Source organism: Lynx canadensis, chromosome E1, assembly GCF_007474595.2.
Source record: "Lynx canadensis isolate LIC74 chromosome E1, mLynCan4.pri.v2, whole genome shotgun sequence".
Classification (NCBI taxonomy): domain Eukaryota; kingdom Metazoa; phylum Chordata; class Mammalia; order Carnivora; family Felidae; genus Lynx; species Lynx canadensis.
The window spans coordinates 9,214,544-9,237,874 of record NC_044316.2 but is presented as its reverse complement, the minus strand read 5'-3'; the positions used below and the strand labels follow the sequence as shown (position 1 = coordinate 9,237,874).

Sequence of the window (23,331 nt, the reverse complement as noted above, 5' to 3'; positions counted from 1 at the left end):
TGTTAATTGCCTGAGTTATTCATGTTAGCCATTCTGACAAGTGTGAGGTGGTATTTCATTGTGGTTTTGATTTATATTTCCCTGGTGATAAGTGATGTGGAGCATCTTTTCATGTGTCGGTTGGCCATCTGGATGTCTTCTTTGGAGAAATATCTATTCATGTCTTTTGCCCATTTCTTCACTGGATTATTTGTTTTTTGGGTGTTGAGTTTGATAAGTTCTTTATAGATTTTGAATACTAACTCTCTATCTGATATGTCATTTGCAAATATCTTCTCCCATTCTGTTGGTTGCCATTTAGTTTTGCTGATTGTTTCCTTCGCTATGCAAAAGATTTTATTTTGATGAGGTCCCAGTAGTTCATTTTTGCTTTTGTTTCCCTTGCCTCCGGAGACGTGTTGAGTGAGAAGTTGCTGCAGCCAAGATCAAAGAGGCTTTTGCCTGCTTTCTCCTCGAGGATTTTGATGGCTTCCTGTCTTACATTGAGGTCTTTCATCCATTTTCAGTTTATTTTTGTGTATGGTGTAAGAAAGTGGTCCAGGTTCACTCTTCTGCGCGTCACTGTCCAGTTTTCCCAGCATCACTTGCCGAAGAGACTGTCTTCATTCCATTGGATATTCTTCCCTGCTTTGTCAAAGATTAGTTGGCCATACGTTTGTGGGTCCATTTCTGGGTTCTCTATTGTGTTCCATTGATCTGAGTGTCTGTTTTTGTGCCAGGACCTTGCTAATAATTAAAGAAACTTCCTATAAACTCTAAACTCAATAACTTTATTACCATTCCCTGTGGGCCCGGACAGATCTGGACCTGGAGAAAGGAAAAAGCAGCAAAGGAACTGCTATTTAGAATACCTGTGTATTGCTGAAGCAAATCCGTCACACATTCCCGTTTGCGTCCGATGGGAATGTGATTCCGGGAGTTCTTGAAACGTAAAGATTGACTCTTCTCTGAGGCTTGATTTCTACTTTCATATTGGTTGTGAATTACATAATGTGATTTCCCAGGGAGAAAGGTTGGTTAACAAGACGAATCCGGAGACTTGACAATAGAGGTGGTCTGTTACCTTCCCAGGCACCTACCTGTGCAACTGCACACGGAACTCCACTGTTCTCTCCTGACCAGCTCTTTCCAACTGTGAAAGGAAGTAAATGAACCAAACTTTTCAGGGAGCTCATAGGGATCAGAAAGTAGATATAAAAGCAGCTGAGATTTTAGGAAGAATGGAGCTCTTGATAAGAGTTATGAGTCTTTCCTTTCTGCCTATAAAATGCACAAATCTCCTTCTCTCCTCTTTAAAAACACTCCCTTGGAATGCCTGGCTGGCTCAGTCAGTGGAGTGCACAACTCTTGATTTCAGGGTCATGAGTTCAAGCCCTATGTTGGGGCTAGAGCTTACTTAAAAAAACAAAAAACAAAAAAACCCTCCCTTAATGCCATACTTCTTGTGAGTGAACACACTTTTCACCTACTCTTCACAACACGGTTCTTCTTCTTTTTTTTTTTTAATGTTTATTTATTTTTAAGACAGAGATAGAGACAGAGTGCAAGTGGGGTAGGGGCAGAGAGAGAGGGAGATACAGAATCTGAAGCAGGCTCCAGGCCCTGAGCTGTCAGCACAGAGCCTGATGCAGGGCTCGGACCCACAAGCCGTGAGAACATGACCTGAGCCAAAGTCGGATGCTTAACCGACGGAGCCACCCAGACGCCCCTTCACAGCACACTTCTTAAGAGACTGATATACACATGTTCTCTCCACTTCACCTTTGACTGAAAAATTACATTTCTATAGTTTTATACCAAGGATATACTGAGAGATGCATACAAAAAGATATATAGATGCACCCAGCTGGCTCAGGTCAGATATTCTCAGGGTCATAAGTTTAAGCCCCACGTTGGATGTGGACCCTAGTTAAAAAAAAAAAGGGGAGGGGCGCCTGGGTGGCACAGTCAGTTGGGCGTCCGACTTTGGCTCAGGTCATGATCTCATGGTCTGTGAGTTCAAGCCCCGTATCCGTCTCTGTGCTGACCGCGCAGAGCCTGGACCCTGCTTCAAATTCTGTCTCCCTCTCTCTCTGCCCCTCCCCTACTCATGCTCTGTCTCTCTCTCTCTCTCTTTCTCAAAAAAATAAATAAATAAACATTTAAATAAATAAATGCATAAAAAGTTATGTTTAAGGATGCTCGGTATAGCCTTATAATAATAAAAATTGGAAACAACCTAAATAATCAATAAAGTGGAGGCTTTAAATATTATGGCGTATCTAAATCCCGAGATCCAGGATTTGTTTATGCAGCAAATGACAGCCCACAGAAACTGTGACCCAAGGAGGTGTGCCATCTGGGGCCGGGGGTGGGGGGATGCTTCCATTCCATAAGTCCTCAGGGCCAGGGCTTCTCTTTTTCTGTTACTCTGTTGTGTGTGGCTGTCACACCCAAGATTGCTTCGTGGGCCAAGATGGCTACAAACCCCAACCAACAGGAAGAGGGACAGGACAAAGAAAAGTGGGGCAGAGGCTATGCACCAACTGTTTCTTCAAGGAAGACCTTTTGCCAGCATGTTTACCTAAGGCGGAATTGTTAATCTGTCAGAGAAGAAAGGAACTGCCAATGTTATTACTTGGCCTCAAGCCTTGAGTTGATTAGGGTTGAACTTTGGGCAAAGAACCACTCAGGGAGTTGGTCTGAGTCACCTTGGCATCTGTGTGAAGGTTCCCAATGTCAAATTTTATATTTCCCTGCCTTGAGGGGAGGTGATCCCACCGGGATGCCTTGCTCCAGTAGGCGATTCGTACGGTATTTTTGGCGCCCCATCTGTTTCATAAAGTTGCTATCTCCCAAAGCTCTTACTTGCGTGTCGCAACCCCCAAAGGCTGGGATAGCTGCTTTCGGCTCGGCCAAATCGAGGCTACTTCCGTCAACCAGCTGGTGCTGATTAATCCCCTTAATGCAGTCCCTTGCACATGGTAGGAGCTCAGTTATTTATTGTTGTTTATTTAAATAAATTGTTCTTTCACTTGGATTATATCAAGTTCCACAGGAAAAGTAGAAGAGCAAGAGATCCAGGTGTCTCCTCATATGTTGACTTTAGGTAGGGAGACCACCACAAAGCAATAGAAAATAATAGAATACTATGTCCTTTTTTTTTTTTTAATGTTTATTTACTTTTGAGAGAGAAAGACAGAGACAGAGAGAGACAGAGTGTGAGCAGAGGAGGGGCAGAGAGCAAGAGGGAGACACAGAATCCAAAGCAGGCTCCAGGCTCAGCACTGTCAGCAGAGAGCCCAACGTGGGGCTTGAACTCACGCACCAAACCGCGAGATCATGACCTGAGCCAAAGTCAGACACTTAGCCGACTGAGCCACCCAGGCGCCCCTGGAATACTATATGTAATGAGGTGCTAAGAGGGGAGAAAAGTTCAATAAAGTCCCTAAATGCAAGGAAGGTTTATAGTAAAGAATTGGGCTTTGCCCAAAGAGGGATCTAGCCCTTGCCCTTGGCTTCTGTGAAGTAATCAGCATCAAAGCCGATAGCAGTATCTTTAGGGTTTTGGGGTCGGACCTTTGGGCCATGCAGTGTCAGTCCACTTGGAGGCTGAGATCAACCACGTGGACAATCAATCAATCACACTAAGTAATGGAGCCCCAGTAATAACTCTGAGCACCAAAGCTCTGGTGAGCTTCCCTGGTTGGCCATACTCCACGTGTGTTGTCACACATCAGTGCTGGCAGAATAACGGGTCCTGGGGCACCTGGGTGGCTCAGTCGGTTGAGTGCCGACTTCGGCTCAGGTCATGATCTCGCGGTCTGTGAGTTCGAGCCCCGTGTCGGGCTCTGTGCTGACAGCTCAGAGCCTGGAGCCTGTTTCAGATTCTGTGTCTCCCTCTCTCTGACCCTCCCAGTTCATGCTCTGTCTCTCCCTGTCTCAAAAATAAGTAAAACATTAAAAAAAAAATTTAAAAAAAAAAGAATGACGGGTCCTGACTCCACAGGGAGAGGACAATAGATCATTCACGTTTAGAACCCTCCCAGACCCTAAGCATCTCTTCCTTTGGCTGACTTAATCCATATCCTTTCCCTGTAAAAAATTATAATTGTACGTATAAAGCTTTCACTGAGTTCTGTGAGTCCTTCTAGCAAATTATCAAACTTGAGGGTGGTTTGGGGAAACCCTGAACTTGACATTGGGGTCAGAAATGAGGGCAGTCGGGGCACCTGGCTGGCTCGGTCAGAAGAGCAGGTGACTCTTGACCTCGGGGTTGTAAGTTTGAGCCCCATGTTGGGTGTAGAGATTACTTAAAAATAAAATTTTTTAAAAAATGAGGGCAGTCTTGGGGCGCCTGGGTGGCGCAGTCGGTTAAGCGTCCGACTTCAGCCAGGTCACGATCTCGCGGTCCGTGAGTTCGAGCCCCGCGTCGTGCTCTGAGCCTGGAGCCTGTTTCCGATTCTGTGTCTCCCTCTCTCTCTGCCCTCCCCCGTTCATGCTCTGTCTCTCTCTGTCCCAAAAATAAATAAACGTTGAAAAAAAAAATTAAAAAAAAAAAAAAAATGAGGGCAGTCTTGGGGGCTGTGCTCTCTAACTTTGTAGTTGGCCCCAAACTCCTTCTAGAAGATTTTGTGGAAGAGGCCTCACTGAAGCAAGGCCCTGAAGATGATGTTAGGTTTGGGAGGGTAGAGAGAAGAGCAGGAGGAATCCCAACTTATCAGAGGCAGAGGTCAGACACTGGCATTCCACATGAAGGGAGGATTCCAGCAACATGGGAGCAGAAGGCTGTTTTCCTGACTTTGATGTCCTCATCTCTATGGGAATGCTGGTCATATTGGAGCGCCATCACAGACTTTGAGCACGGTAGCACAAGACATGTTGGAGAAAACATCTATATATATGTTCAGCTCTTCTTCAGGGTCACAGATCAGCAGCTACTGACTGACACTAGTCTAAAATCAATCCCAGGGGCACCTGGGTGGCTCAGTAGGTTAAGCGTCTGACTTCAGCTGAGGGCATGATCTCGCAGTTCATGAGTTTGAGCCCCACGTCAGGCTCTGTGCTGACAGCTCAGAGCCTGGAGCCTGCTTCAGATTCTGTGTCTCCCTCTCTCTCTGTCCCTTCCCCCCCCCCTCAAAATTAAACATTAAAAAAAAATTGGGGTACCTGGGTGGCTCAGTCCGTTAAACATCCAACTTCAGCTCAGGTCATGATCTTGTGGTCTATGAGTTCGAGCCCCACATCAGGCTCTGTGCTGACAGCTCAGATTCTGGAGCCTGCTTTGGATTCTGTGCCTCCCTTTCTCTCTGCCACTCCCCACGCTCTCTCTTCCAAAAAATAAATAAACATTAAAAAATTTTTTTTAATCAATCCCAGCTATTCCTAATGATGATGAATAATCCCTCCCTCTCTTGAGAAACGGTGAGGGAAACATTACGAAATAATAAGGGAGAAATAACACTTAACCAGTGCCTGCTCGTTACCAGATCAGTGCATTCTAAGTACAAGGTACACAGCAGTGGACAAATACTGAAATACAAATGGGTCATCAGTAAATATTGGGCGCTTGGCTCAGCTCTGGGAAAGGGCAGGATCCCTGGAGCCAGGCTTTGACCATCCCGATGTTATTTGCCATCCAAGACCTCTACTTTTTCCTAAAAACTACCGTCCACGATCAGTGTTTTCAGCTCACTCAGAAATTGCTTCCAGTGTGCAAGCCTAGATTTCAGAGCTGGAAAGGCACTTGGGAGGTCATCGGGTACAGCCCGGGATTACCCAGCTTTATTGCTGATGCAGCTCCCGCCTGCGTCCCGTGATGAGCAGGGAACTAGGTGTTCTGAACCACCACCCCACCACCCCCCCCGCCGCCCTATGATCTATGTCTCTCCCACTTCACATTACCCCCTGATGACACCAGACTGCTTTAATCACGTGCAGTCTCAGGGCGCCTGGGTGGCTCCAGCAGTTAAATGTCCAACTCTTGATTTTGGCTCAAGTCACGATCTCGGGGTTTTTCATGAGTTCAAGCCTCACATCGGACTCTGAATTGACAGTGCAGAGCCTGCTTGGGATTCTCCTTCTCGCTCTGCCCCGCTCTTCCCTCTCTTCCCAGAGAGCTCGCGTTATCTCTGTCTCTCAAAATAAATAAATAAACTTTTAAAAATAGGTAAATTTTAAAAATCGCATGCAGTCTCTGTCCTTGAGCTCCTGGGTGGAGCTGACTGCTAACTCATGCCACATATCCCTTCCCTGAGCCAAGAATCCTGGTTGCCCAGCAGTGGCCCCCATGTCCTCCCTCCAGTGCTCCCCACTGCCCTCTGTACCCAAGCAACGAGTGGACCATTGTGTTCCGGAACATAGGGCTGGAAAAGTAGACTCCTTTACACACTGTGAGGCAGGTGGCCAGACTGCTGCTGTCTTTGGAAGGTTTGGGGCCAGGATTGACCAGCAATCCAAAATAAATATCCATTGGGCATCTGCAGTAAGCAAGACTTTGGCAAACACTTTATGTCTTTGCTCCATACCGATGGAGACTGCACTTTCCAGGCTCCCTTCCCAACTGACTTCTTAATAGGCTTGACCAATGGGCAGTAGAGCTGGAAGACTGGAAGGCAGAAAGAAGGAAGACCAGGGTATTGCCCCCTTTTCTCCACCTTGTTTTCCATGACCCCAGCTCTTGCCATTCTACACCCCACTGTCATGGCCACCCCGTAGCTCCAGTGCTGTCGCCAATCTCTGCGTTGTTCCATTGTTCCCCATTTGGCCTCTCAGCTCTTCTTTTCAATTAGATAAGCAATTCCCTGTATTCCTTTTTTTTTTTTTTTAAGTTTTTAAAAAATGTGTTTATTTTGAGGGGCTCCTGGGTGGCTCATTCGGTTAAGCGTCCGACTTCAGCTCAGGTCACGATTTTACGGTTAGTGGGTTCGAGTGCCGCATCGGGCTCTGTGCTGACAGCTCGGAGCCTGGAGGCTGCTTCCATTTCTGTGTCTCCCTCTCCGCCCCTCCCCCCACTTGTGCTCTGTCTCTATCTCTGAAAAATAAATAAACATTAAAAAAAACTTTTTAGAGAAAATTTATTTTGAAAGAGACAGAGACAGCACAAACAGGGGAGGGGCAGAGAGAGAGAGAGAGAGAATCCCAAGCCAGCACAGAGTCCAATGCGGGGCTTGAACTAACAACCATGAGATCATGACCTGAGCCAAGAGTTGGACACTTGACCCACTGAGCCACCCAGGCACCCCACAACTGGCAGTTTCTGTTTTCCTAGCTGAACTGTGACCATGAAATGACTCATGTAACATCTGGCCATCAGGGAACTTATAATGGGTCGGAGAATCAAGAATTTAATATACGCAAAACGCTAGTAAAATGTACAGATTCCATGCATTGACTAAAAAGTCACAAAACTGTACATTTAAAATGGGTGAACTTTGGGGCGCCTGGGTGGCGCAGTCGGTTAAGCGTCCGACTTCAGCCAGGTCACGATCTCGCGGTCCGTGAGTTCGAGCCCCGCATCGGGCTCTGGGCTGATGGCTCGGAGCCTGGAGCCTGTTTCCGATTCTGTGTCTCCCTCTCTCTCTGCCCCTCCCCCGTTCATGCTCTGTCTCTCTCTGTCCCAAAAATAAATAAAAAACGTTGAAAAAAAATTAAAAAAAAAATGAATTAACTTAAAAAAAAAGACAGCTGCAAATGAGCAATTTAAATAGATAAAAAAACATAGAAATTCTAGTAGTGATTTCTTGCTTTACCTGAGTGGATCGTCTCGTACATCTGTTCAGATGCCCGAACTCACTTTGAAACCGCTTCCCACTAAAGTAGGCAATCAACAAAGAGCCTGTAAGGGGCTTCCTGAGCAGGAGAGATGGGAGATTTCTGTCTTCTTCTTTCCTTTTCCTTTTCCTTTTCCTTTTTCTTTTTCTCTCTTTTTTTTTTTTTTTTTTTTTTTTTTTTTTTGGAAAGGGCCTACGCAATGCTCCAGTAGAAACCACTACTTTGCCATTTACATATCCCTTTACAGTTTTCATGCGTTATCTTATTTGCTTTCTCAAATAAAGAGGAATCTTGAATGCCTGCCCGAGAGGAGTTTGGACCTGATCACTAAGGCACTGCTGCCATATCAGATGCACCAGATTACAGAAGGGATATTTACATCCCAAAGCCCCCCACGGATGATCAGCTTCCCACTTCCTTAGGAGCCACAGAAGGAATGGTGCGGGTGTCGCCCCTGAGCCCATTCTAAGTGCAGAGCCCTCAAATAGCAGGTCCCACTTCTCTGAAGGTCAATGAAACGAGACGATGAGCTCTCCCACTCAGGGATTCATCTTTCAGCACTTCAGAATTACTGTAGCAAACATTCTCCTGCCCTTTCTCTTAGACTGCTTCTTCATCCAGGTAAATATTATCCACACACTCATTTGCCAAAACGATGCCTTGTAGGTTTATGTGGACCTCCCAGCCAGGAGCTTGTATGTAGCTGTTTTCGCTCCAAGGTGTTTTCCCCGATTCCTGTATCTCTCCAGCAGTCGTGCTCTGCAGGTCATGTTCTACGCACCACATTCCGCTCCATTGCCAGGGAGCAAGGCTAGACTTTGACTTTGCACCGGTCCTTCCTTCTCCCTTTTCCCCTATCCGTCCTCCCACCAGCTGAGCTCTCACTGCAGGAGCATTATGAGAACCTCATGGGATGGCTGGCAGGACTGTGTTCAGAAAAGCATAAAGCTGCTGTCTGTAGAAGCCACCCTAGGGGTTGGGTAGAGGTAGCCGATGAAGCAGTGGAAATAACTGCATTATTAAGTGCTGAGGCTCCTGTCATTTTCCTGCTGAAAAACATTCAGTGACTCTCCTTTAACCACAGTCTGAAGAAGGTCAGTTAATGGTCTCTGTCCATAAAGAGGTGATAGCAGCTTGTCTGGTGGGGAAGAGAGCCTGAGTCCTCTCAGTACCATTGTGGGTGTTGCCACAGGACCTGAGCCAAAGAGAGATGAATATCTATTTATAAGACTATGCATAGGGGCACCTGACAGGCTCAGTCGGTGGAGCATGCCATTCTTGATCTTGGGGTCATGGATTCGAGCCCCATGTTGGGGGTAGAGATTTTAATTTAAACTTTAAGAAGTAGAAGCACGTGGGTGGCTCAGTGGGTTAAGTGTCCAACTCTTGATTTCAGCTCAGGTCATGATCTCACGGTTCGTGAGACCAAGCCCCACGTCGGGCTCTGTGTTACCAGCTTAGGGCCTGCTTGCGATTGATTCTCTCTCTTCCTCTCTCTCTGCTCCTTCCCCCCGCGCCCCCCCCCACCGCCACCCCACACAAAATAAATAAACTTTAAATATATATATATATGAAAATAAATAAAAATTCAATAAATAAGTAAATGAAAAGAATATGAATAACATCCTCAAATTGAGGCCTTGGTCTCATGTTAGGTGATGCCATAGATCAATGCACAAAAAACAGATGTGGGAGGAGACAGGTCTATGGCGCGGCCAAGTGGAGACACAGATAAGGTGCAGATTAATCTACAAAGACTTTTATCCTGAGGCCAGCCTCATGTGGTGCAGCCCCATTGGAGAGAAGATGTTGCTGGCTCCCTAGTGCTAAAACGTCTTTGCTTTGCAGTCAGAAAGCGTGGGTTCGATTCCAACTCTTAACAATCTTGCAAGCAGTCTTCTCAACTTCCTCTGTAAAGGCTCCCTCAGCAGGTGTTCATGAGGTTAAATGAAGTAACATAGCTTCGTACTTTTTATCAAAGCGCTATTGTTACTATTCTTACATATCATTCGGCTGTGTCCACATTTGCTGTTAAACCCATATGTCTCCCCAGATCGTCTCTTTGGTGTGTTTCCTCCCCTCAGCAGCGAGCACAAAGCTCCAAAAGTGTGTCATGTGAAACTGTGCACCGATTTCTCGTTGTGTCACGCTTCTAAATCTCTCTTTCGCCGAAATCTGGATACTTAAGGGTGCTCCCCTGCCCCCACACAATTCCTATCACAGGACTAGCACACTCCTACCAGAGCTTAGGGAGAAGTTCACACCTGATTAGAAAATATGTTCAAGTTGTGCTTCTTCCTTCCTTCCTTCCTTCCTTCCTTCCAGGGATTTCCCAGATGACCCAGGTGTGCAGTGGGACACAGAGCATGTGGCTAGCACCCTCCTCCAGCACATAGAAGTGAACAGCATCAACCTGGTAAGGGGATGCCCTCCTAGAATGCAAAGCGGGGGGTCCCAGGCACACCTTGACTATGGCTGCCCTCCCACATCCAGAGCTTCTCCAAAACCACTTCAAAAAGAGTCCCCCCCCCCACACCCGGCTCTCTTTTCAACCTTCAGAGTAACAAACACACCTTTTGTGAGACCATGGAACCAAATTATCAGGCTCAGATAGAGGCAGAGGTTTTCTTTCCAAACTGTGTCCTCCTTAACCATCCCCACCCCAACCTCTGTCCCGCCACCTAAACACCCAGGGCCCCTGGAGCCTGTGCTATGTGTGACACGTCGTGCGGAATTTCGCCTTTCACGAAGCATTGTCACGTTTAGAGGGCCGTTCTAACTTTAAGAGATAAATGTTGTTATAGTTCTCATTTGACATGGAGGAAACTTGCGTTTCCAGAGGCCGAGCAGCTTGCCCAAGGTCAGCAGGTGGGGAAGCTACTAGGATCTTAAACCTCAATTTCTCACTCCAGAAAAGTACACGGATAAATTCACATGCCCTACATGGAGGACATTTTGGTCACAGACAGGGCAATGATGGAGATTCACACTTACTTGCCGAGATGAACAAGTGTGGGGGCCCCCGTCTCAGCTCCACCAGGATTGCCTGGACTGGTTGTCGCCAGTGTTTGATGTTAAGGCTTTTCAGAAGGCTTACTGTCCACTTGTAAGATAATAATAATAATAATCCCTCACGGGTTAATGCCTAAAATCCTACCACTTAAAGCCCTAATCTTTTAGTTTAAGTTTTGATGAGTCCCGCTGGCACACAAACACGTTAGGCTTTTATCAATGCTGAATTCACTGAGTAAACTGATTTATTAGACTTTTTTTTCCATGTTTATTTATTTTTGAGAGAGAGAGCGAGAACCAGAATGGAGAAGGGGCAGACAGACAGGGGGACACAGAGAGACAGCCTGCTCAAGCTGGCTCTGAGCTGTCAGCACAGAGCCCAACATGGGACTCGAACCCACGAACCGTGAGATCATGACCTGAGCCGAAGTCAGACACTTAAACAACTGAGCCACCCAGGCGCCCCATGACTTATTAGACCTTCCTTATTTATTTATTTATGTATTTATTTAGAGAGTGATACCAAAGGGGGGGCAGAGAGAGAGAGAGAGAGAGAGAGAGAGAGAGAGGGAGAGAGAGAATCCCAAGAATACCAACCACGCTCTGGGCTGTCAACACAGAACTCGATGCGGGCGGGGCTCGAACTCACGAACCATGAGATTGTGACCTGAACAGAGACCAAGAGTTGGACGCTCAACTGACTGACCCACCCAGGTGCGCCCTATTAGACCTTTCCTAAGAACAGATTTTCGTTGACGTATTGGTCAGATCATTTTTCTTTTTTTTCGTTTTTTTTTTTGGGGGGGGGGGCATATTTCATGTAGCATTTTCTTTCTTTTGTCGGAGGGGCAGTCACATCTATCTATCTATCTATCTATCTATCTATCTATCTATTTATTTATATTGAAGACCATCCTGTTTCCTCATGACACAAAACACAAATGAAACTTAGTCCACAGAGGCCAAAAGGGGCACCTAAGTGACTCACTGTGATTCACATAAAGGCCGAGACGCAGGTGATGGGACTCTTCATCTTGCTCTGTGCGCTGCCTTCTTTCTCCTGGCTGGAAAAATGGCCACCAACAGCTCGCAGTGCCACTCTTCCTAGCTTTACCTTCCGGGAGGGTCTGAGTGTGAAAGCTAGAGGGAAGGGTCCATGGGCCTCGGAGTCAAATGCCCAGCCCCGCTGACTGGGCTTGCCTGGGTTCTCTTGGCCATCCCACCCCAGCCCACGCAGGCAGAACATGGGCTCCACAGCCCCGAACCAGAGACAGAGCCGGTCTTCAGAGCCTGAAGTAACACAGTGAGGTCCATGAAGTGCTCTGCAATCCCCCTTGGGACCCCGTTTCCCCACAGTTGTGGCTTCCCCAGGACCTGTCCCCAAACACTCTCACAACTGCTGGTTTCCCCAGGAACTTCGCTTGTGAGATCAACTCCCATCTTTCTGAACTTGGCCCTCCTTGGTCTGGCCCTCAAGTACTGCACGCTGGTGGACAGGATTGGTCCTTGCTGAGGGGCCAGACCACGTTCAAGTTGGCCACAGCTCTGAGCACCCAGGGAGGGGTCTCAGAGCACAGATAGTTCTGCGTGTCATTCTGGCTCTCAGAACAGTCTCCTGAGTTTGGGTCCTAGAAAACCGATTTGCGATCCAGGCCCACCTCAAAGCCTCCTCCTCCAAGAAGCCTTCCCCGACTTCTTCAGCCCTTTTTCAGATTCCCACAGTATTTGATGTGTATCCTGCGAATTGCTGTTTATTCTTTGAAGTACAAGACTGTGTCTTGAAACTAGGCTGGAAGGTCCATGGTGGCAAGGGCTACACATGACACCTTTTTTTAAAAAAAAATTTTTTTAAATGTTTATTTATTTTTGAGGGAGAGAGACAGAACGTGATCGGGGGAGGGGCAGAGAGAGAGGGAGACACAGAATCCGAAGCAGGCTCCAGGCTCCGAGCAGTCAGCACAGACCCTGACGTGGGGCTCGAACCCACGAACCGCGAGATCATGACCTGAGCCGAAGTCGGATGCTTAACCAACAGAGCCACCCGGGTGCCCCCGTGACACCTTTTATATCCCCAAGAACAAGAACAGACCCCACACGGGGCTCGTCCTCAAACTGCCACCACCGTCAACTGCCACCTGGTGGCCTGGAGCTCTTTCCTGTTGTCTGAGGTGCTCACCTTCATTCCAGTGAGTGAGGGGCCTTCATTGTCAGGACAACCCTGAGTTGATTTAATTTCCATACACAAGAAAACTGGTTTAAAAGAGCTCTTTAGGGGCACGTGGGTGGCTCACTTGGTTGAGCGTCCAAACTTCTTTCGACTCTCTGCCTCCCTCTCTCTCTCTCTGCCCTTCCCCCACTTCTGTGCACATGTGTGTGCTCTCTCTCTCTCTCTCTTTCTCTCAAAAATAAACATTAAAAAAATAAAATAATAACACTAAAACAGCTCTTTAACACACCTTGCTGTTAATAAGGAAACTCTCAGGGCCCCTGGGTGGCTCAGTCGGTTGAGCGTCTGACTTCGGCTCAGGTCATGATCTCACAGTTTGTGGGTTCGAGCCCCGCGTCGGGTTCTGTGCTGACAGCTTAGAGGCAGGAGCCTGCTTCGAATTCTGTGTCTCCCTCTCTCTCTGCTCTACCCCACTCATGTTCTGTCTGTCTCTCCCCTTCAAAAATAAATAAAAACATTAAAAATTTAAATAAATAAATAAGGAAACTCTCAAGCTGTCACAGTGCAGTCAGGAACAATTTCCCTGGCCTGCACTAGTACATCAGCGGAGTATAAGGCCATGCTAACACCATCGCCAGTATGGGCATGAAGGGCCATAATCACGACTCAGCCCCCACGATGCAGTGAAATGCACCTTCCCACCCCCATAGGCCCTGCAGGGCCAGGGGCGAGGAGTTAGCAGTGAACAGGTGAGAAGTCACACGATGAGAGGATCAGAGGGCCCAGGTGCCCCCTCTGGACCGGAAGTATTGGCTGGACCTGGGAAGATAGAGTCTCACCTGGGCTGTGCTGGGATGATACCAAAAGTTCTCCTCTGTCCAAACCAAAAGCTGGCTCTGCAGTGGTTAGCACAGTGTGATGGAAGGAAACCGTGTACTATCTGGTCCCAGCTCCGCTGCCCGGACAGGGCCTTGAAAAGCATTATAATGCTGCCCTTTATATAAAACAGTGTAGGGGGGTTGGTAGTGTCTTTGGGTAACAAGCAGGCGAGGTCCTGGGCCCAACCCCTATCTCAACCTTTCATCCAACAAATATTTACTGACCACCTGCTATGTGATGTTCACTACTGGCTGTGAACTTCGAGATAGCAGTGAACCAAACATACCTAGTCCCTGCTCCCTCAGGGCGCCATGACACTTGGGACCACAGCATTGTTTGTTATGGTCGACTGTCCTCTGCACTGTACATGCTTAGCAGCACCCCTGGCCTCTCCTCACTGACAGCCCACCTCTCTACCCAGTGGCAACAGCCCTCACTCATCACAGCAAATGTATCTCCAGACGTTGCCAGATGTCCCTGGGGCAACACTGCTCCCCGTTGAGAACCGCCATCTTTGAGAAACCAGAGCAGCCCCACTGTTACCTCCTGTTGATTGGGGTCTGGGCAAGATTTCATCTAAACAAAGATCTCTGCAAGTAAGGAGGGAAAAGTGGATGGAGTTCTAGAAGGAGCTACAGGTGTCTGGGGTGCCTGGGTGGCTCAGTCAGTTGAGGGTCCGATTTCAGCTCAGGTCATGATCTCACGGTTCATGGGTTCCAGCCCCATGTCTTTGCGCTGACAGCACAGAGCCTACTTCGGATTATGTCTCCCTCTCTGTGCCCCTTTGCTCATGTTCTCTCTCAAAAATAAGTAAACATTGGGGCACCTGGGTGGCGCAGTCGGTTAAGCGTCCGACTTCAGCCAGGTCACGATCTCGCGGTCCGTGAGTTCGAGCCCCGCGTCAGGCTCCGGGCTGATGGCTCGGAGCCTGGAGCCTGTTTCCGATTCTGTGTCTCCCTCTCACTCTGCCCCTCCCCCGTTCATGCTCTGTCTCTCTCTGTCCCAAAAATAAATAAACATTGAAAAAAAAAAATAAGTAAACATTAAAAAAATTTTTAAAGAAAAAGAAAAAAGGGGTGCTTGGGTGACTCGGTTGAGTATCCAACTTCAGCTCAGGTCATGATCTCACAGTTCGTGAGCCCCACATCGGGCTCCGTGCTGACGGCTAAGAGCCCGGAGCCTGCTTCAGATTCTGTGTCCCCCTCTCTCTCTATCTGTCCCCTGCTCATGCTCTGTTTCTCTCTGTCTCTCAAAAGTAAATAAATGTTAAAAAAAAATTTTAATAAAAATAAAAATTTTTTTAATAAAATAAAATATAAATAAACTTTCTTTCAATCTGTATCCCCACCCCTCAACCTATGCTCAATAAATGTTAGCTGCTCTCATTTTAACATAGTTCTCCATACCTGAAGTAAACATTTTACGATTTAAAATAGAAAGGCCAGGGGTGCCTGGGTAGCTCAGTCGGTTAAGCAACCGACTCTTGATCTCCATTCAGGTCTTGATCTCAGGATTGTGAGTTCAAGCCCTATCCTGTCCCTTTAGTCCGTGCTGCATGGCCACTCTCTTTTCTTGGGGACAGCTTGCCTCTTTGCACTACCCCTCACCAACCATTCGTGTTCTTTTATCTGAGTCCTTGTTCTCTTTTTTATATTTCTTATTTATTTATCTTATTATTCAAGCAAATTATTGTTATTATTCAAACTGCTATTTGGGTGTTTTTTTAATCATCTGTGCAGAAATGAAATGTTGGAATGTAGACTAAGCTTATCATTAATAACAGATGATACGGGGGCATCTAGGTGGTTCAGTCGGTTGAGTGTCCAACTCTTGGTTTCAGCTCAGGTCATGATCTCACAGTTTTGTGAGTTCAAGCCCTGCTTTGGGCCCTCTGCTGACAGCACGGAGCCTGCTTAGGATTCTCTCTCTCTCCCTCTCTGTGTCCCTCCCCCACTTGCTTCTCTGTCTCTCTCAAAATAAATAAATAAACTTAAAAAAAAACAGGTGGGACGCCTGGGTGACTCAGTCGGTTAAGTGTCCGACTTCAGCTCAGGTCATGATCTCGCAGTCCGTGGGTTCAAGCCCCGCATCGGGCTCTGTGCTGACTCCTCAGAGCCTGGAGCCTGTTTCAGATTCTGTGCCTCCCTCTCTCTCTCTGCCCCTCTTCCACTCTACTCTGTCTCTCTCCATCTCTCAAAAATGAATAAATGTTAAAAAAAAAAAAAAGATGATACAGAGGCAATCCATGAGCAAATAAACTTCTATGATTTTAACCCCGATGCATGGTAGACATTGCCCCTCAAAGCCTCTGTGCCCTCAGTATGGCACAAGGAAAAGAAGCCGAAAGATTCAGGCAGCGTCTACATGCACAAGAGTTCACACAGCAGCCGGCCGAGAAAACTGTGTTCATAAACAGCCAGGAAGATAAGAGACAGAGATACCCTGAACTCAGGTTCCTATCATGGCTGAATTCCACTCTGCTCCACTGGCCTGGAACAAGATTAAACAGTAAAACCCACGGAAACAGTCTCCACACAACTGGCCAAAGCAGTGGTTACACACCACCGATCTGCTCCGAAGTGAGTTCAGGTGTCCTCACGATTGCAAACGTTCCAGGGGTCTGTGCGCTCCCTTTCATCCCAAGGGAATGGGGACGGCTACTTTGAAATGGAGTCAGAGAGAGCATTCAGACAGTCATGAGTGAACACCCTGTATCTCTCTACAGGTGGTGACTTTCGACGCAGGGGGAGTGAGTGGTCACAGCAACCACGTTGCTCTATATGCGGCCGTGAGGTAGGACTCTCCACGTGTTGGAGGTGGGAGAGGGTCTTTTCCTTTGCTCAGGGTGGATGGATGGTTTCTAAAAAAGTTTTTTAAATATTTATTTATTCTTTGAGAGAGAGAGAGAGAAAGAAAGAGCACGAGCAGGGGAGGGGCAGAGAGAGAGGGAGACACAGAATCGGAAACAGGTTCCAGGCTCTGAGCTGTCAGCACAGAGCCCGACGCGGGGCTCGAACCCACAAACCGTGAGATCATAACCTGAGCTGAAGTCAGACGCTTAACCGCCTGAGCCTCCCAGGTGTCCCAAGATGGATGGTTTCTAAAGTACTTCCCCACTCGCTGTCTGGGCCCCGTGAAAGTGACCACTGAGTTATAGAGAGCCACTCTTGTCCACGTTGCTCAGACATCTTACCACATTCTCTTGTGAGAAATCACTCCTAAGTTGACTTATTGTTTCGTCTCCTTAACACCTAAGGTGTTTTTCCCCCACGGAAAAATGGGGTAACATTTTATTTCTCTCTTTGCTTTGGCCACAGAGAGCTTTAGGGCCAAATTCGTGACCCCTCAGAGCACATGTGGGAGACTTTCAGGGCTGAGTTCTGTGAATCGGTGTGCCTCTTGGCTTCGTCTTCTTTTTCCTCCTAATTTATTTTGTTTTCTCCTGTTGTGCATTCTGTACACTATTTCAAATCTACCAAATAGGTGTCTGCATTTTACTGATAAAAAAAAATTGCACCTCAAAGACATTTGAGGGACTTACAGAGGCTCGTACAAGTATGTACCATGTTTCCTACCCTCTAGAGAAGTGCTTCTCCTGGGCGTCATGAGTGGCGGAGTGGTGGACCTGGCTTAGCCACTGAGGACAGGAAGGGGCACCTTGAAGTGAAGCATTTACTTTATAACTTTCTTCTAAACACGCCTGATGTTCTTAGACCAGAGCAGTGAAATATGTAAAGCTAGAAATGATCTCACCTATCCTTAAGTCCAACCACCTCATTTTTCAATTTCAAAAGAGAAAAACTTGGAAGAATCCTTTGTGGTTCCCTGCATCTCTAATGGGCGAAGCTTGGACCAGGGCACTTCATAACCATTGGTCAGCCCCCAGATTGTCTGGGGTAAGGTGCCCACCCTGATCCCTTTAGCTGTAGCCAGAGGTGTGGAATCCCAGGAACCTCTTTGGTGATTGATGTAAAAGCAACTACCTAGAAACCTACAGAAGGATCACAGGGTATGGCAGGCCCTAATACTGTTGGGGAGGAAGAAATTTTCCTCTGTCCAAGGTTCTTCTAGCTAGACTAAGAATTAAATTTCCATGAGACCATTAATAGGAAAAAATCAAATTTAATGTTGTCATATGGAGAATCTACACAAATATGAAATTCCAAAGATGGTCAGGCAACCTGAGGCTTATATGTCATCCTCAGCTCAGGAGGAGGGCGGAAGTCTGGAGGTACAAAGAAGAGGAAGAACATTAGCAGGAAGGTGAGAGGAGATGTTTGGAAAACAAAGGATTCCCTGTTATGCAGATAAGATTTTTAGGTGAAAAGGAATCTCTTTGACTAGTTCTCTTCCTGGTACAGACCCCCTTTCCAGAGCAAATTTAGGTGGTTGAGGGGGATATAAAGCGGTTTTCCTCAATTTGCTGGGTTTTGATTGCTTTTAACTCAAAATAATCTACATGCCATTGTGGTCCAAGTTGGAGAGGCTTGCCTTTAACCTCTACACTCTGAAGGCTCTTCCTGCAAAGGAATTATTGCTCCCTTTCACTCCTGTCCTTTCTTCTTCCAGGACCCTGCATTCAGAACAGAAATTACCTAAAGGTAAGTTGTCCCTTTTGCCAAAGTCTGCTAGTTACTATCCCTCTAAAAAAACTTATTGGACAAAAAAATGTAAATATGTGGAAAACTGCCATAGGCCCAACAAAGGTGGGGCCGGGGAGGCTGGACCACACTCTTTCTGACCCAGTTCAGTGTGTCTGTCAGTGTGGGTCCTCCAGCTTTCAAAGCAGGTTGTATCCATTGGGAAGTGCCCTGCCAGCTAGGCAGCCTCTGGGTGGGAGGGGAGGCCAGATGGGTTAGAAAACCAGAACCAATAGGAGATACAAATATGAAAGAAACTTATTATAAGGATTTGGCTCATGCAAGTACAGAGGCTGAGAAGTCCCACAGTCTAGCATCTCTGCAAGCTGGGGGCCCAGGAACCTGGGGGTCAGTTAGTGGGGTCCAAAGGCCTGAGAAGCAGGAGGGCCAATGGTGTAAATCCCAGGCCAAGGGCAGGTGATGACCCATGTCCTAGCTTAATGGGCAGAAAAGAAGAAATTCTCCCTTCATCCACCTTTCCTTCTATTGAGGCCCTCAATGGATTGGATCATGTCCACCCTCACTGGGGAGGGCAGTCTGCCTTCCTGAGGCCACCAATTTGAATGCTAAGCTCATCCAAAAAAACCCTCCCAGGCACACCCAGAAATAATGTACAGCCCAATATCTGGGTACCCTGTGACCCAGTGAAGTTGACACATAAAATTAACCATGACACTGGACCTTGGCCGCTCATCTGTCTAGCTTTCTCACCAGGTGGGTCTTTTTCACCTCCAGTGTTCTTTCGGTCTGTCTGTCTGAAGTCACATCCCAGCCCCCAATTACTTGTCAATGGCTGATGGGTGCTTGATGGGTTCATCTGTTTGAGTTAGAAGGTGTTTGACCCCACTTGACCATTCACTGTGTGACACTGATGCTTAACCTCTCTGAGCCAGTTTCTGCTCTGTCAGTGGGAGTAATATACATCCCTCAGGAGTGTTATAAAGATGAAGCAAATGAAAACTTAGGTAGAGTTCAGAGAGCTCAGCCCTCCGAATGGGCTGAGCTTACCAAGCTGTGAGGGCTTTAGAATGGGACTGTAGTTTATTCGATCCTCACATCAATGCTGTGAGACAGGCTCCCACACTGTCAATGCCATTTTACAGATGAGAAAACTGAGGCTCAGAGAGCTGAAGGGACTTCCCTAAATCTGTCGGGTCTTGAGTGCCAGAGCAGGAACTAGGTCTCTTGCCTCCCAATACAGAAATTCCGGTCTTCATCGCTTTTCCCTTGGCCTTGATGTAGCCAGTTCCCAACCTCTAGCAACCAACCTTCTCTTGCTAAGGCATGTAGCAAGTAGAGGACATCCAGCCAGGTGTTCTGTGACCCTGTCACTCTTCCTGTCTGTGAGGATGATGGGCAAAACACAGCTTTGGTGCTACAGAGTCATCTGGCAACTCCATGGCCACGGTCCTGCCCTGCCCTGAGCCCCAAGGGAGAGGTAGGGTGCTCAGGGGGAATCTGCCTGGAAGCAACAAGACTCTTCACTTCTCCCCTCTCCCCTCCCCCCAACCAGGGTGTTCCGTGCTCACACTTCAGTCAGTGAATGTGTTACGCAAGTATATCTCCCTCCTGGACCTGCCCTTTACTCTGCTTCAGACCCGGGATGTCCTCTTCGTGCTCACCAGCAAAGAAGTGGCACAGGCCAAGGTGAGGATTGTGAATTCCTGGACTCCTCCCTCTGGATCTGTGTCCCAGACCCCCTGGCTCCTCATGACCCCTAACAGAAGACTTTCTTTTTTTTTTTTTTTTTAATTTTTTTTTTTCAACGTTTATTTATTTTTGGGACAGAGAGAGACAGAGCATGAACGGGGGAGGGGCAGAGAGAGAGGGAGACACAGAATCGGAAGCAGGCTCCAGACTCCGAGCCATCAGCCCAGAGCCTGACGCGGGGCTCGAACTCACGGACCGCGAGATCGTGACCTGGCTGAAGTCGGACGCTTAACCGACTGCGCCACCCAGGCGCCCCGAAGACTTTCCACAGCAGTTCAGCACCTGAGTGTTAGGACTATCTAGCTAGACCTTGGCAGTCATAGATTTTCAAGGACTTTCACCTTTTCTTTTCTTTTCTTTTCTTTTCTTTTCTTTTCTTTTCTCTTTTTAAAGATTTTTTTAAATCTTTTTGAAATGTTTATTTATTTTGAGAAAGAGAGAGTGAGGGTGTGTACACACGGAAGAGAGAGAGAGAGAGAGAGTGCGAGCAGGGAGAGGGACAAAAAGAGAGGAGAGAGAGAGAATCCCAAGCCGGCTCCATGCTGTCTGTGCAGAGCCTGACTCGGGGCTCGATCTCACAAACTGCAAAATTATAACCTGAGCCGAAATCAAGAGTCAGACACTTAACCAACTGAACCACCCAGGAGCCCTAAAGAGTTTATGTTTAAGTAATCTCTACGCCCAACATGGGGCTCCAACTTACAACCTTGAGATCAAGAGTCACATACTCCACCTCCTGAGTCAGCCAGGCACCCCCACCCTTTTTTCTGATTATAAAAATAACACACGCTTTTTTAAAAGTAAATAACAGGGGCGCCTGGGTGGCGCAGTCGGTTAAGCGTCCGACTTCAGCCAGGTCACGATCTCGCGGTCCATGAGTTCGAGCCCCGCGTCGGGCTCTGGGCTGATGGCTCAGAGCCTGGAGCCTGCTTCCGATTCTGTGTCTCCCTCTCTCTCTGCCCCTCCCCCGTTCATGCTCTGTCTCTCTCTGTCCCAAAAATAAATAAACGTTGAAAAAAAATTTTTTTAAATAAAAAAAAGAAGAAAATAAAAATAATTAATAAAAATTACCCACAGTGCCACCACTCAAAGGTAATTATTGTTAACGTATGTCCTCTATATAAAGAATATTATATAAATATATATTTTTTAATTTTTTTTAAGTTCATTTATTTGTTTGAAGGGGAGAGAGACAGAGCATGAGCGGAGGAAGAGCAGAGAGAGAGGGAGACACAGAATCCGAAGCAGGCTCCAGGCTCCGGGCTGTCAGCACAGAGCCCGACGCGGGGCTCGAACTCACAAACTGCGAGATCATGACCTGAGCTGCAGTTGGATGCTTAACTGACTGGGCCACCTAGGCACCCCTTTTTTATTAATTTTTTTAATGTTTACTTATTTTTGAGAGAGAGAGAACATGAACAGGGGAGGGGCAGAGAGAGAGAGGGAGACAGAGAATGTGAAGCAGGCTCTGAGCTGTCAGCGCAGAGCCTGATGCAGGGCTTGTACCCATGAACTGTGAGACCCTGACCTGAGCTGAAGTTGGACATTTAACTGACTGAGCCACCCAGGTGTCCATATGTGTGTATATATATATATATATATATTTTTTTTTTTAATGAGATCACACAGTGCCTACTATTTAAAACCTGTTCTAATATTATGCCTCTTTTCTTCTATGTCCTTATGTATTTGAATTGCAATGGGTGCCTGCGTTCCCTTGTATGGATGTACCACACAGCTTGAGTCTAAGGAATTGAGACCTGCCGGGAGCCTCTGTGAAGGAGCCAATGTAAAGAGCCAGTAGGATAGACCGCCAGAGGCCTAGGTGTCTATGGAGGAAATGACAGGCCCAGTAAGGCCCTCGTAGCGAAAACCCTTAGCTGGCGGTAGGGCAGGTGATTCTAAGAACCATGGAGTTAGGGAGCAGGCAGTTAAGGAGGATTGCTCAGTTTGTCTACAGGCGTCACCCCCAGCTGACTTCAGTCCACCAGAAAGAGAAGAGCAGCGATGAGTAGAACTGAGAGAACTCAAGATAATGATTTCTTTTTGCTGTTTAGTTTTCTTTCTTTTTTTTTAATTTTTTTTAATGTTTGTTTATTTTTGAGAGAGAGAGAGAGAGACAGAGTGCGAGCAGGGGAGGGTCAGAGAGAGAGGGGGACACAGAATCTGAAGCAGACTTCAGACTCCCGAGTTGTCAGCGTAGAGCCCAATGTGGGCTCGAACTCACGAGCTGTGAGATCATGACCTGAGCTGAAGTCAGATGCTTAACTGACTGAGCCACCTGGGTGCCCCTTAGTTTTCTTTTCTAAACTGTCTGCAATAAACATGGATACCTACCAAAGGCACTTTGCCAGATGTTGAACAGGCAACACGAAACGGAAATATGTGTTCTCCCTTGTTTATTTGATAGGTCATTAATCTTTGTACTTTATTTTTGCCCTTCTACTTTACTCATGTTTGACACTATTTTTATTTTTTATTTTACTATTCTTTTAGTGTTTATTTTGGGAAGAGACAGAGAAAGAGAGAGAAAGTGCAAGCGGGGGAGGGGCAGAGAGCGAGGGAGACACAGAATCCGAAGCAGGCTCCAGGCTCTGAGCTGTCACACAGAGCCCGATGCAAGGCTTGAACCCATGAGACATGAGATCATGACCTGAGCTGAAGTCAGACGCTCAACCAACTGAGCCACCAGGCACCCCTGACACTTTTTTTTTTTTAATTTCTCGGCCCTTTTTTTTTTTTCCATTTTCAGTCTTTTAAAATAATACACTTCAATACTATTAATTTCCCTTGAAGTATTCCTTTAGCTGCACCTGACAAGTTCTGATATGTGCTTTTTCTCCCGCCATTCAGTTATAAGTAATTTATAGTTCCCATTGTGAGTTCCTCTTTAATACATGAAGTGTTTAAGGGCATATTTTAGAGTTTAAAATGCATATGTGTGATTAGATACAGTAGATCGTCATTATTCTCAAGTTCCACATTTGCAAATGTGCCTACGTGCTAAAATTTACTTGTAACCCCAGAATTAATAGTCCTGGTGCTTTTGCGGTCATTTGTGGACATGCGTATCTGCAAGGCAGTGAAAAGTTTTAAGTCACCACCAATGCACACACACACAGGTTCCCAACTGTTGAACAAGGTGACCCTCTGCCGTCTCATTTCAGCTCT

General features: G+C 46.9%; 1 protein-coding gene and 1 long non-coding RNA gene across 3 annotated transcripts in view; one reads left to right on the top strand and one right to left on the bottom strand.

Moving 5' to 3' along the window:
- The window catches only part of LOC115501224, a 28,686-nt gene extending 23,505 nt beyond the window's left edge, over nt 1–5,181 (bottom strand). Inside the window, exons 1-2 of the long non-coding RNA XR_003964753.1 lie at nt 5,149–5,181; nt 1,080–1,132 (exon numbers count right to left, since the gene is read on the bottom strand). This is a non-coding gene — a long non-coding RNA (uncharacterized LOC115501224). The remainder of the gene's footprint in view (nt 1–1,079; nt 1,133–5,148) is intronic.
- Nucleotides 1–23,331, top strand: part of PIGL (phosphatidylinositol glycan anchor biosynthesis class L) — an 84,158-nt gene that overhangs the window by 49,631 nt on the left and 11,196 nt on the right. For both annotated transcript variants that reach the window (XR_003964750.1, XM_030296192.1), the window contains exons 3-6: nt 10,078–10,168; nt 16,536–16,603; nt 18,380–18,411; nt 19,964–20,097. Coding sequence is in view for 1 of the 2 variants with exons in the window: in XM_030296192.1 (XP_030152052.1) it covers nt 10,078–10,168; nt 16,536–16,603; nt 18,380–18,411; nt 19,964–20,097 (325 nt within the window). In the remaining variant the exon portion in view is untranslated. The remainder of the gene's footprint in view (nt 1–10,077; nt 10,169–16,535; nt 16,604–18,379; nt 18,412–19,963; nt 20,098–23,331) is intronic.